Source organism: Parus major, chromosome 4A (genome assembly GCF_001522545.3).
Source record: "Parus major isolate Abel chromosome 4A, Parus_major1.1, whole genome shotgun sequence".
Taxonomy (NCBI): Eukaryota; Metazoa; Chordata; class Aves; order Passeriformes; family Paridae; genus Parus; species Parus major.
The window spans coordinates 12,250,346-12,263,935 of record NC_031772.1 but is presented as its reverse complement, the minus strand read 5'-3'; the positions used below and the strand labels follow the sequence as shown (position 1 = coordinate 12,263,935).

General features: G+C 40.7%; 1 protein-coding gene across 6 annotated transcripts in view; it reads right to left on the bottom strand.

Annotated features, from left to right (window-relative positions):
• The window catches only part of TBC1D8B (TBC1 domain family member 8B), a 32,956-nt gene extending 19,415 nt beyond the window's left edge, over positions 1-13,541 (bottom strand). For 2 of the 6 annotated variants that reach the window (XM_015626184.3, XM_015626186.3), the window contains exons 1-6: positions 12,956-13,147; positions 4,992-5,102; positions 4,202-4,297; positions 2,743-2,861; positions 1,901-2,126; positions 754-994 (exon numbers count right to left, since the gene is read on the bottom strand). In XM_015626184.3, the coding sequence (XP_015481670.1) occupies positions 754-994; positions 1,901-2,126; positions 2,743-2,861; positions 4,202-4,297; positions 4,992-5,102; positions 12,956-13,085 (923 nt within the window). In that variant the 5' untranslated portion in view covers positions 13,086-13,147. Of the gene's footprint in view, positions 1-753; positions 995-1,900; positions 2,127-2,742; positions 2,862-4,176; positions 4,298-4,991; positions 5,103-12,955; positions 13,156-13,516 lie in introns of those variants that run through there. The other 4 variants (XM_015626188.2, XM_015626189.3, XM_015626187.3 and 1 more) reach the window with 4 other exon arrangements.
• Between the last annotated feature and the right edge of the window lie 49 nt (positions 13,542-13,590).

The window sequence follows — 13,590 nt, the reverse complement described above, 5'->3', positions numbered from 1 at the left end:
AGAAGCCTATAAATCCTGGGAAGGAAAATAAACTCTGCTCTTTCTGCACCATACCTCAACCTGTGTCCGCGTGATCTATTGATCTTCAGCAGTAACACACATGCTGTAAACATCTACCATGGGCTAATTTTCCACAGATAACTGCCAGAAACAATATTGTAGAGGAGTATCCCTCTTCAGATTTGCTACCAAACTGAGAAATCAAAGGGAAAGGAAGGACCTTAACCATTAAGTTACTAATATTCATGTCTTTCCCACCACCCAAAATAATGTGGTACCTCAGGAAAGCCATGCACCCATCTGCAACTCACTGGTTTTATCACTCACCTCCAGGGGCTTTCAGAAAAGCCATGCAGTTATCATTTACACATGTCCATTAAACTATTGCTTCCCTACCTTATCCTTCTTCATCAGATATCTCTGGAGACACCTTAGCTCTAATCTGAATTTTCTAATCCTAAATGCTGCAAGAGCACCTTTTCAAAATTCAAACTAATATAAATGTTTTAGTTGGAAGACCAGCACTGAAGATTTGATCATCTCCTGCCTTCATACAGATCTTTGGATCCAGCCAAGTAACAACAAATTACAATGCCTCATGTAATGGCTTTGGTCCAACATTTTTATGAGACACTTGGTTAAGAAAATATCAGCAAAGCAGATATTTACTATCTCCTTGAGACAAGGATTCTCTTCCTCTTTGCCTAAACAAATACTTGGTCCAGAACAGATAAACTATAAGCAATGCATTACCTCTTGGTGATTTGCAGAGGATCATGAAGGACTGGATCATTCTCAAATGTCTCCTTGTCAAAAAGTCTTCTAACTGCATAGTTTGCCAGCTGCTCCATGAGAAGGAACGTTTCACTCATGTGCAAAAACATGGAAAAATAATGATCTTCCCCATGGGAGCATACATGAATGCTCTCTGTCAGAATCACATTGGAAGTTTTCTCAAGTTTTGATATTTCATCCCAGGAGATAATAAGTTTTACTGAAAATAAAAATGTGAGATAGCTCTCAATATCTGCCTGTATTAAAAAAGAAATGCACTAGTAGCAGAACTAATAAAATATAATTAAACAACACAGTCAAATGATAACACACTTGGAAAAGACTACAAACTAATAAGCACGAAACGCATTTTCTTCATTTTTCCTGAAAATTAATTCCATTAGAAAGGATTTTATAGAAAAACATTAAAACGCACACCAACTATGACAACAAAAGTTTACATCACCTCTTCCTTCCTCTTATGTGAAACTGCAAACAGCAAACACCATCATACAAGCCAACCCCCCTTCAACAGCTAACCAGTAGGGCTTCTTAAATTAAATCCATCATGTATTTGCATGTAGAGGAACTGTGCCTTTTAGCTATGGCATTTCTCAATACAGATCCAAATAAGCTTTGGAAGGATCCTATTTTCTGTATGTTTTCCATTTTTCACACAAATACAGTTATAGTACACACTATTAGAGGCATTTGTTTGGGCATTTCAAACAAATGTTACACAGAGAAAGAGTTATGTGCAATCATCACCAGTGTGTAGTGCACTGATACAAAATACTATGCCTGTGTGTGAAGAAGAAATGGTAATCCTCATAGACTTAATGCAGTATGAACTAAAGATGATGGACAGCTTTTAGCTACAGTTCACTTCTGGAAGTCTGCCCTCTCTCTGAAGCTTGAATTAAAAAAGCATAATAATAGATATTGTGTAGTATGCTACACAAATATATCCATTTCCATAAATTATGTTGGTGATTTCTGCTCATCTCTGTTGACATCCGCTCACATGGCAAAATAGCTCCCTCAGCAGATAGGAAGAATTCCTCCTAATCCGAAAGATGAGCAGTGAAGCGTGAAGGGATGCAGCTTAACATCAAGGTTTACTTACTTTCTGCTCCAAGCAAAAATGAGTAGAAGCTAAGGAAGTTGGTACTAAGATACAGCCATCCTTGACAGGGCACTCTGCCCTTCCAGTAACTGCACGAGTAGTAGGTAATCAACTTCTCCTTCTCTGGTAATCCAAAACACTTCTCAAACTTCATTAGACCTTCACGAAACTTCTCAGGATCATCTTCTTTTACAAAAGAATCTTTTTCCTCTTCAGCAATCAAACCCTACAACAAAAAATCACATTACTTTATGCATATGTCCATGTAGGTGGTTGTCATATACGCAACTGCATGGACAAAGCACAGCATTCTCCCAACAGGAGAGTAAGTTTTAGAAGGGGAAAAAGAGTCTGAGGATCAAATCATAAGTCACATATAAAATGTGCTATTTCAGACTCATCCACCAAGTCTCCAACACAGCTTAGGCAAGACATACATTCCTTGTGTCTCCTCTTCTGAAACAGACATATTTTCCTCACTTAATCCCAAGAGTTCCTGGGCTATATATTTAGCATATATAGAGTGAACAAAAGTAGACCATATGTTTCCCAGGCACTGTTAAAATTATTGTGACATAATTTTTCAACAGTTTTAGACCACTATATAAAGGCATTTGATGTGTCATTTAGCAAGTAGAGCTTATGTTAAACAACCTTAGTTGTGTGGAAGAGAAACAGGAAAAATGCCACATGTTAAAGTTAACAGTCACAGACTATTCAATCAGAATATGCAGCATTACAATGCTGTCACTGATTATTCTCCAGAGGATGTATTGTTCATATGGAGTTAAAGGAAAAAAAAAATATATACTTAGCCCTTCCCAATTATGCCTGTTACTTACTCTTATCTTTCCCTGGACAAAGCTCGTAATGTCCTCATTTGAATCAAATACTGATAAAGTCTTCATAACATTGTGTTCTAACCACTCCCAATGTTCTGTTATTTCTTCTCTGCTGGATCCTATTGAAAAATATAGTATTACTTTAAATTAGGACAGACTTCAATCATTTCACCAAAACTATTAAGAGAATACTTAGCAAATTCCCGAGTCACAGAGTAATTTAGATATACAAGACAAAATTACAAGTCTTAAATATCTTGTCACCTCTTGTGAACATTGAAAACTTATTCAGTGTACACAAAACATGTGCACTGCTGTGTTTTTATCTTTCAAGTCCTTTATGCAGCTCTATTTCTGGCCTTTAAATCCAAGAGCATCTCAGCTTTGCCAACATTACGTGGCTCAGTGTTGAAGCCTGAGTTGGACTGACAGTTCCTCCCTCTCAGCAGCACCTCCCCAACAGACAGCACAGCAACACTCCCAATTTAATAGGCCAGAATGTGGGAAATGTGAGACCAAACCCATGAGGCTCAGCAGGAAATTAAATCTGTGCCTTTGATATCCTCAGCTTTGATCACTGGCACACAACAGTTTCCAGAGCAGAACTTCAAGACTAGGGCCTGCTGTGCAAAATCTTAACACATGTGAGAATGTAAAGTAAACATTACTGTAAGCAGGGAGGCAGCAATAACTGAAATGCTACAAGTGAAACCACAGGGTTTCAGCAGATTCAATACAGAGCCAGTGCCTTAAAGACAGTGACTCCCCATCAGATGCTAGCGGACAGGAAGAGTGAAAGAACTTACATAGGTTTGAATAAAGGCATTCTAGAATATAAATTAATTGGCAGCATCATCCTCCACAAGAATGCACACCAATTAAAGCAGGAAGTGTGATCACATACTATTGATACCCTCAAGCAAGAACACACCTTGAATAATTGCTTTTTTCTCATCTTACTTTGTAAAGGGTAATTAACCAACTTTCAGTGGACTCAACAAAATTAAAGTAGCCCTGTGAATGAACAGAAATTGCTCTAAAAATAGTTAAATAGTTAGACTGCATTACACTGGCTGGATTTGCAACAATACTTACCAAATTATACAAAGAGTAATTAACACGGCAATTACATCACAAAAATAATTATTTTTCTCAGACTACACACGTAGACCAATTATTTGAGTCACAATGTGAATCAGAGGCACAGAGGTGACCCAGGAATAATGAAACTTTTATGTCATTGTTTAAATGGCTTAGAAACACTGTTTCAGTCCCTAGATATGTTATTGAAGGAACAAAGTGCCATCCCTTCAATTTCTTTACAGAAGAAACAATCTAACACAATTAGGACAATCATATTATGTAGCTTTCTGTTGTAAAGCATATCTATGCAGCACAAAATCTATAAAAATTCAGTGCTAAAATGAAGATTACCCTTTGTATTTTCCCAGGAGCTGACCTGATAGCTGTAGAATTCCCCAGAGTACACTTCCAACATAAATGTTAAAGTATTTTTGATAGCCTGTCACCAGGTCTGACTTCTTCAGAAGTGGCCCTGAAATATTATTTATTGTCAATTCACAAACTGTTCAAATTCTTTAAGGCTGCCCTTTTAAAGTGACATGCAATTACGTTAAATTAATGCTACAAGAACAAATCTGTATTTACTTTTCCATTCCCCATTAATAACACAACATGAGAAAGAGATAGAACTTATACTACAAGAGCAACAGGTATGAGGAAAAATTCAGCTCTGACCATGACTGCGAACCTGCATGTTTTAACACGCAAAGACAAAGTAACCAAAAATATTAAGATAAGCATCTCCTGTTATTCCTACCTACAGCACACTTTGGAATAATAGCATAATTTGGAATAACAGCTAAGACCTACTAAGCCCACTAAGACCCTGAAAATACATCCTGAACTGTGTCAAGTTATCCCTGTATCTTACAAAAGAAAAGATTGTGCCTGTGTCATTGTAACAGTGCCCAAAGGATTTGGTACCTGAAAGACTCCTGTAGAAAGTAGGCAATCAGAACGTGTAATAGGAATAGTCCACAGATCTGTTCTGTAAAACCAGAACCACACTGTGCTGTCAAGCTCAGACTTGCAAATGTTTTTAAACCGTTTTGAGATCACAAGAATGAATAATTATGTGAGAGGATTAAGCCAAAAATGGAACCCATACTTTGCACCCTCCTTTTCCACTTTCTGGACTTTGCTGGCTCCCAGAGTACAGTACATACCGCATGCGATGGACCAGTAGACTTGGGAGTCTGGGGTCTGATGCAGGATGCGAAATGGGGCGACTTTCGACGTTGAGTCCAAGACTGCATCTAATGTTCCCACAAGGAGACCTGTTGTGTCCAAGAAAATGTACACAGCACAGTGAAACTCAAGTTTTGAAATGCACACTCCCCTCTGACTCGTTTCTTGGGGAACAGGAATGCTGCCCAACTAAGGACTAATGAATGCTGAGAAAATAAGAAGCACAATTGAGGAGAACACAAAGTATTCCCAGAGGAACTTCTTTGTGATGTGATATTTTGATCCAGTAAAAGCCATGAGGCACAAATGAGGTGACCCCTGTGGAAGTGACAGCCATGCAGTATGTGAAACCAGAGCACAACTAGAAATGTAACCGGGCAGTCCCAGCCTTCAGTGAGCACAAGCAGTAACTGAACTACCTCTTAATTAGCCATTTACTGTTGTTCTGTTTTTCAGGCAAAGGAAAGAGCCCTTGAAGACCATAATTGGCTGTCACCTCCCTGCAACTAAGTGTTGAATTAGCACCCATTAAACAGAGTTCAGATGAAATATATTAATTTCACTAAAAAGCCAAACTTCATCTCTCCAGAACCAGGACAAAAACATCATCTGGGAAAATAAGGATGCATTTTATAATGACTCAAAATCATTCTCTCTCACTTAACTAATCCTTTAAAATCTAAAAAATCAATACTGAAGAAACAATTGAATATTTTGGTTCTGGTGCACCATAAAACCTTCTCTTTTTACAACAGAAGCAAAAATACAATCAATGGGTTGTATATTTCTTTTCTGTATTTCCTATGTTTGCACCCTTCTAGCATGACCACAGAAACAGAAAATTCAATTAAAGCAAAGTTACCAAAGCAATCACACTGGGCTTTTAGTCTCCTACAGAAGAATGGCAAAGTAAAAGATGAGATTACCCAAAAAGTCATGACACAATTACTCAAAGAGCTGCTGTAAAGTCTGTTCCAGAAACCTGTTGAGATCATAGATGCAAAGCATTCCCAAAAGGAATGAAAGGAGAGAGCTGGAATACAAAATTAATACAGCGTTAACTATGTCTTTAAATACATGTCTTTCCTGTTTAATGGAAAACGATCCTTTGATTTTGGTTTTTAGTATTCTGTAGAAGCACTAGATTTAGAGAACTTCAAATGCATTCCTCAAAAGCTATTTCAGAAATTTTAAGTTGGTTACTTTGGGTTTCACTTTCTATTAATTCTCTCTCAAATTCTGGAAAAATAGAACTTGTGAAAGAATACAAGGAAAAAAAATAATGCAGAATTGATAAGTCTAGACATTCATCTACGGAGCATGGTTTTCCTGAGGATACACTTTCGGCATAGAGCCTGTGGGAGTACCTCACTGTGGCTATTCAAGTTTCAAATGTTTTTGCTTCTCCTGAAAAACATGGAAGCAAATAATTATGAGAAACTACCACAAAAAAACCCAAAACCAACAACCAGGAAAAAAAGGAAAGAAACCAAACAAGCAAACAAGAAAAAACAAAAAACCAGAGCAGTACATTACATCTCTGGTCTTGTCTGAAATTAACAGATTGTAAGTGGTTGTTGGAAAGTAGAATTATTTTGTAGTTCCTGACTGAAGATGAACATTGAATAATCAACAACATTTATGTCTGTTTAAGCAGCTTTTGCTTACTGAACGAGTCATGACACTGAGCTGATATCAAAGATGGCTTTGCTTCAGCAAATGTTGCATTATTTCATTCACAAATCTCCCAATAACATTTTCTGTTATAATATACTGTTCAAGGATATTTTTCACCATTTATAAGGCTAATGCAACTCAGCTTGAGCCAATGGTTACCATAGCGTGCTAGAAAGGAGCACTCCTCGAAAAGCCATCACAGCTCCTGTCTCCTTGGAAGGTCATCAGATTTTAAACACAATAAACTGTACCAGGTGATTATCCATCACCTCAGCATTGCCACATGTCATGAATGGGATCTAGACTATAGGTTTGAGCCTATGGCAATAAACAGCCCCTCAGTACAGTACAAACTAATTTCATGGCTATGGACACTGGCATAACTGTGAGGCAAAAACAGAGGCTCACTTATCTTCTCATCCTAGTCCTGAAAGCTCTCCATGAGCTGCCGATGTTTGGAATACTGTATTATTGGTCAGGGTTGCTATACCCTCAGTTATTGTGTGTTTCTCACCAAGCACTCCCTTGGATTACTATCTCCCAACGGGAACCAAGGGACAACTTACAGAGGGTCCCCTACTTTCACCTCTGCTTAAAACTAGAGTTTCTCCTGGGGGTTCCACTTAATCATCCTCCTGCTTTGCTCAAGGAATGACTTCAGCTGTATCTATGGAAAGCAATGCACATTTATATGGAGAGAAGGCTCTGCTTTTAGAAAACATCTTCAGTTTCATAGCTGCTTGAGTAAAACTACTAGGGAATACTGTAGGGGCTTCAGTAAATAGGGGAAAATACTCTAGAAACCAAAATAAAGGGCAAGGATCCAGAACAGCTTTGAAATACAGATGTGTTATTCCCAAGATGTCTCTAAAAGACTTGGTTAGAAAAATATCAACACTAGTTCAGAGACGTGCCACAAAACATCAGCATTGAATTTTGTTCTCAGTTGTACCAATTTAGGGCATGTATGACAGTACATGTTAATAACTGTCCAGCATTTTGCCACTTGGAGGTCAACACCACTTTGTCCTTCTATATTTATTTCACCAAATACACCAAGATAATACGAAAATTGGAGCTTTATTTTGGTCCTTTTCAAACCACGACCTCAAGGATTTTTATTTTCTTCTCCTGGAATAGCATCAGTTATAGGTTTTTGATTTCCAACAATCTACTTTATTTATAGCAATTTGACTACTTCCTATCCTTTATGGGACAAGTGTAATGCAAACAATATCAGTTTCCTTTTACTGATGAAAAATCGGAAGCAAAGAAAACATGCTTCTGTATTCTTTTTTAAAAAGCGCTGTTCTTCTGAAACAAAGTTAGCACAGGCTTGGTTTCTCCTCTAACGCTTAACAGTGCCTTTGAAGTCAATAATTAATTATATTAAAACTGGATCAGACAGCCTCCTGATTTGCTACATTCAAAGTGTTAAGGAACATAAAATATTTAAGAATATATGGGTTCTTTACAAACAGAAATGTTCCGTTAGCACCATAGTGGGCAGCCCCATAGCAGCAAGGATTTTGAAGAGCAGATACGTTGGTCTATAACTGAGTTCTCACTTTTAGCTTATTTACATCATTATAAAAAAAAAAAAGAGTTTCTGGAAAATACTGTAAAAGCTCTGTGTGAGTGGCAACAACTACAGAAAATGACATTCTACAGCTACATTCAGTTTCATTCCAGCAAAAACTGCTCCCTTCTACAATCTGAAGAATTCACAGCCTAATCAGAGCAGAACCAAAGAGGAAAAAACACTCAAATTTGTGATACAGAGCTGTAGTGGGTTGGCCCTGGCTGGATGTGCCCACCAAGACGCTCTATCATCCCCCTCCCCAGAAGGACAGAGGGTAAAAAATACATCAAAAATCCAGAAATGCAGATCCAATGGAAGCAAAACTACAGCCTAACTTAGCAGATGCTCTGTAACTGCCTCTAAGGCTTTTCCAGTACAGGATGCAGTAACAAGGGAGAAATGTAACAGCAAATATTCCTTTACAGTGACAGGATAAAGCTTCTTTCTATAACAGCAACTACTTTTATAGAGCATGTTGGTTCTGTTTTTAAAATCTAAAAGGACTGAAGCCCCACCTTTCAATAATATTAATAATCATGAAAATACATCATCTCTGCATATTAGATTTAAAATACAGGAATGCTTGTGTATAATACTCCTTTTCCAACATCCTCAAATTAAGCAAAGTACTACTTCCAGGCTTAATTTTATTTTGTAAGTGAACTTGATTTCATAACTAAGAAATTCCAGCTTAAGGAAATATTGAGCATGGACTGAGACAGGAATGTTTAAGATAATTCAGACAAAAAACACATCAGTTTAAGCCTTCAGAGCTAAAAGATTTCATCTCCATTTACAATAACTCAAGTGCATTATGGTCAGTGGTTATGACTCAGGTAAGAAAAGTAACTCATTAAACTCAGGTGTGTCTCCAACCTTGCCTCTGCCTTAGAAATACAGAAAATTACAAGTGCAACTCTGAAAAAAATTAAGTATTGTTCTACTTGGTAAGAACAGAAAAAAAGGACTGCAGATAACAGTTCCTCTTTGTTTTTGATTCTAAAAAGCTGTCTGACAGGAACCGGGGAGCACATGCTGGTAATTTTTTCCACCTGTCATCCCCAAGTGTAAATATGCATCTTAACAGAGGGATGTTGTCTCACCAATACAGGCACTACTACAGCTGCTGAAAAAAATTGTGTAGCTGACATAATTTCATCTCTTCAATAACCAACAAATTTCCCATTTGATTCCTATCAAGGCTAAGGACACACAGCAAGGAAGCCACAACAAAAGCTTTGTGTGCTAAAACACCAGCCAGGATAAATTATTTCTGCCCAGACCAGCAATCTGGAAAAGCATGTGGCTTTGCGCTGCAGACTGGGTCAAGCTAGATCACAAGGTCCCTCATTCTGCAGTTCCTACCAAAATAAACTTAAGTTTGTACAAAGATCACCAAGTCCTTTTTTAACTGGTCCACCATGAAATTTTGTTAGAGACAAGGTTCTTGCCATTGACATCCACAACATCCATCCAACGTTCTTTCTGTCAGATGTCAGAGAGGGAAACTTTCCCCACAGCCCATGTCCCTGCCCAGCTCTGTCACCCCTTCTCCCAACCCCCCCCTCTGCATGCAAGTCAGCCAGCAATGGCCCATGCAATAAGCCACATTTAAACAGTGCAAATACCATCAAGGGCCTTTGACAGATTTGGGATGGCAACAATAGCCACAGGAGATCCAGGACTTGGGGGAGTCATAGGTTTTCCCTACTCTTCTGAGCATGGCATAAAGAAGACTATTTCCAACCACATATTTATTTCACTGGTTTTTCTCCTCCTACAGTTGCATTTTACTTACTTTTCTCAAGCAGAGAGAGGCAAATTGAAACAGTAGAAGCAGGAACTAAACAATTGGTTTGTTCAAATTTCAGTGAAAGGTTGGAATTTTAAGACACCAAATACTTATTTGCATCACTACTCTTAGCGTACCCATCTCCTAATCAAGGTCCTGCCTAAATCAAGGTCTGTCCTAGAACTAAAGTTAGAGTTCTGTGACCAACATGCTTAATCACACTAGACCTTATTTACAGCACATGTATTCACAACTATATTCTTATCCATCCACTCTGGAAAACCTGACCAGCTCTCCCAGAGTAGCTCTACGGAGACAGAACAACCAGAGGACATGGTCACATGGTTGCATAGTCAGACAACACACTTTGAGACAGCCAAAAGTGTGATGAATTACCCAATGGAGCACCACTCAGACAGTTTACAGTATCTGTATCCTCAGGAAAGCTCTAAAACAAAGAGAATGAAGTGCAAAGCTAAGCAGGTACATATCTGCAGGGAGGGAGGCAAGGCTGAGCACAACCAGCACAAGGTATTTCTGTACCTGTTTCAAAGTTATCTACACAACTAAACTCAGAAGTGTGCTATGTGAGCACACAAGCCGTAACAGTCCCCTGTGTCATCTACAGATTACAAACTGGTCCTGCCCCTGTCAGTCCAGAGCGGTAATACAAACAAATCCAACTGCAAACTTCATTCTATTCCTAAAACAGAACCAGAATTCACAGCCTTCCTTCAGGCTGTGTTGACATTATCTTTTGCTGCTTTGTCTCCTTCATACCTTTTGTACTTTTCTCCAGGTAATGGCTGCTTCCTCAAAACTTTCCTCCTTAAAGCCTGTCTTACCAACTGTACTCCTGTATTTTTGGGAATACTTTGTCACATTCCCGTTAGTGCTATTCAAACCCTGCAGCACCGCCCATCCTTCTTTCCACTCCTGTCTTGAGGCATTGTCCCCCTCTTCCCTCCTGACCCAGACTTACACTGCTGCCTCCCTCTTTCAGTCCCTCAGTGCTGCCAGTCACCTCCAGCCTTGTCTCACCAGCTGTAAAACGCTCTTCAGGAGAATAGGATTGTACTGGGACATTTGGGATGATTTCATAACACAACAACTGTGCTTTGCTTTTTCCTACAGGAAGTGCTAATTTTCTCCCGTGACAGGCAGCAGTATCAAATTAAGCCCAGGCACAGCAAGTCATGCTGGCTTATACCTAGGAGGTTTGAATATTTCCAAACCTGCGAACACAAATGTAATTGCATTTTTATGCAACTGTCTTGTTAATCTTTCTTAATCACAACTTTAATTCAAGAACATCTCACTCCTTTTGTGTCTGCCCAGGGAAAAATGTAACTTGCACAGAAGAATCAGTAAGAGTTTACAAGAAAAGCTTCAGAAATAAAATGTGAAATGCCACATCAAAAAAGCATACTACAGCAGCTATCCCATCCAAGTGTTTTTCCCGCACTGTCAACACCTACCAAGAACAGCAGAGCAGTGACAGAAGCTTCATCTTTACCAGAATCCAAAGGGCACTTGGAAGGCTCAGCTGTCTATCTAGCTGTAAGCCTATGAGGAGGTTTTCAGACAAACAATTTATTCCAATTCTCATCGTTCCACTTTAATCACAATCCTCAAATTAATTTTATCATGCAGAAAGTCAACCTTCATAGTGACTTGGTTTCCTTGACTTCCAAATATATCAAGGTAGAGAACAAGGAGTCAAGCCTGATCCTTACAAGACTTCCAAGCTTACAATGTATCACCCTTGGTTCTAAGCCAAAGCCTAACATTACCTACCTGCTTATAATACTATGATATGCATAGTAACCTGGGATTTTGGGATGCTTTCTTTTACACTTTCCATGTCCCCTGCCAGTGGTTCATTCAGAGGCCAATGAAGAATGCCTGAGCTGCAAGGGGCATTTCTACATCTGATATTCACCAGCCAAAAGTGTGAAGCTTGTGGTTTTGTTCAGTAAAATTAATAAATGTTTCCACAAGACAATTATACCTCATGTTTAACATAGCTTGCTTTAGGATGACACAAATTAGAGAGAGCCTAGAAAACCTGCAGAAATTCAAAACACTCGAGAACCACATCTCACTGAGGAATGACTTTATGCTGATTCCCTGTAGCATTTTTCCTTGACAGGGTCAGTGACAGACACCATCAGACTATAAAGGAGGCAGTTCTAGTCAGAATACCTGCCACCATCACAGAGGTCTTAGCAGTAGCTGGGGCCTCTGCAGTGTCTAATGATACAAACAGGCAAGAATTATACATAGAAGCAAAGCTCCATACCTTTAAGTTCTCATGGAATAAAGTTTATTATATGATGGTCAATTTCCTGCCCCACCCCTCTGTCACTTTCCTGACCCACCACTGCTGACAGTGCATAACATATGCCTGCTTTTAAAATAAACAAACAGAAATGCCTGAGCAGGAGTTCATCTCAAACAGCCTCAGATGCACGCAGAAAATGACATTTGGAAATAAGCATCTTGCCAAAGCAAGACAGATTAGTCCTTCCGCAGACGTGTCCACTTCCACCAAGCTGCCCATGGAGCTGTGCCGGACTCCGCTGGAGCAGAGGCTTTTCAGCCCGTGACGAGGCTGGGTTGTGCTGTCTACAGTTCCCCAGTGACCCGGGAATCCAGAGCACCAGGCGCCCTCAACCCCGCCGAGTGCCCGTCACCGCCGTATTCTGCTGCCCCTAGGGCCGCTCTACCCAGGGAAAGGAAGGCGAGAAGAGCCCCATGAGAAATCCAGGAAGGTCCGGGGCTCCAGAACTCAAGCGGGTCCCCTTCCTGCCCCTTTGGCTGCGGGTCTCAGGGCCGACAGACCACCGTCCTCCCGCTCCAGCCCTGGTCCGGCCCCACAGGGGCAGTACCTGCCAGCCCGCCTCCGCCCTCTTCGCCATAGCCCCGCCGCCGCTGCAACACGAAGTACTGGTTGGAGCGCTCCTGCACCCACAGCTTGAGGGCATTTTTCAGCAGCACCTCCTCGGGCTTCAGCCACATCCCACGGCCCCTCTCGACGCAGTGCTTCCACCACCGCGCCCGCTCCGCGCTCGCAGCTACGGTATCACGCAGGGGAGGGCGGTGCTCCCAAGGCATGCTGGGATCTGTAGTCCTTGCTGCCAAGGGGCCGCGCTGCGCTGCTGCAATAGGACTACAAGCCCCGTTGGCTGTGCGCTCCCCTGCCTCGAGACTACAGCTCCCGTGGGGGCCTGTGCTGCCCTCGCAGCGGCCTGTCCCGGGCGCTGAGTCCCGGATTTGCTGTGCCGCGGAGCGGGGGCTGGGGGTTCCGAGTCCCGGCTTTGTGTTCCCCAGGGAGCGGCTCTAAGGCCGCTCCCGCGCACAGCACTGTATCTCCCCTGCCCCAGAGGGCGCAGAAGCTGCTTTGACTATTCTGCGCATAGCACAAGTCTCGTTTTCAGTTCCGCCCAAACCTGACTTCATTTTCAGCCCGCAGGACAGAAGAACGTCACTAGAGACGGTCCCAGATGTGTTTTCCAGTCAGCGC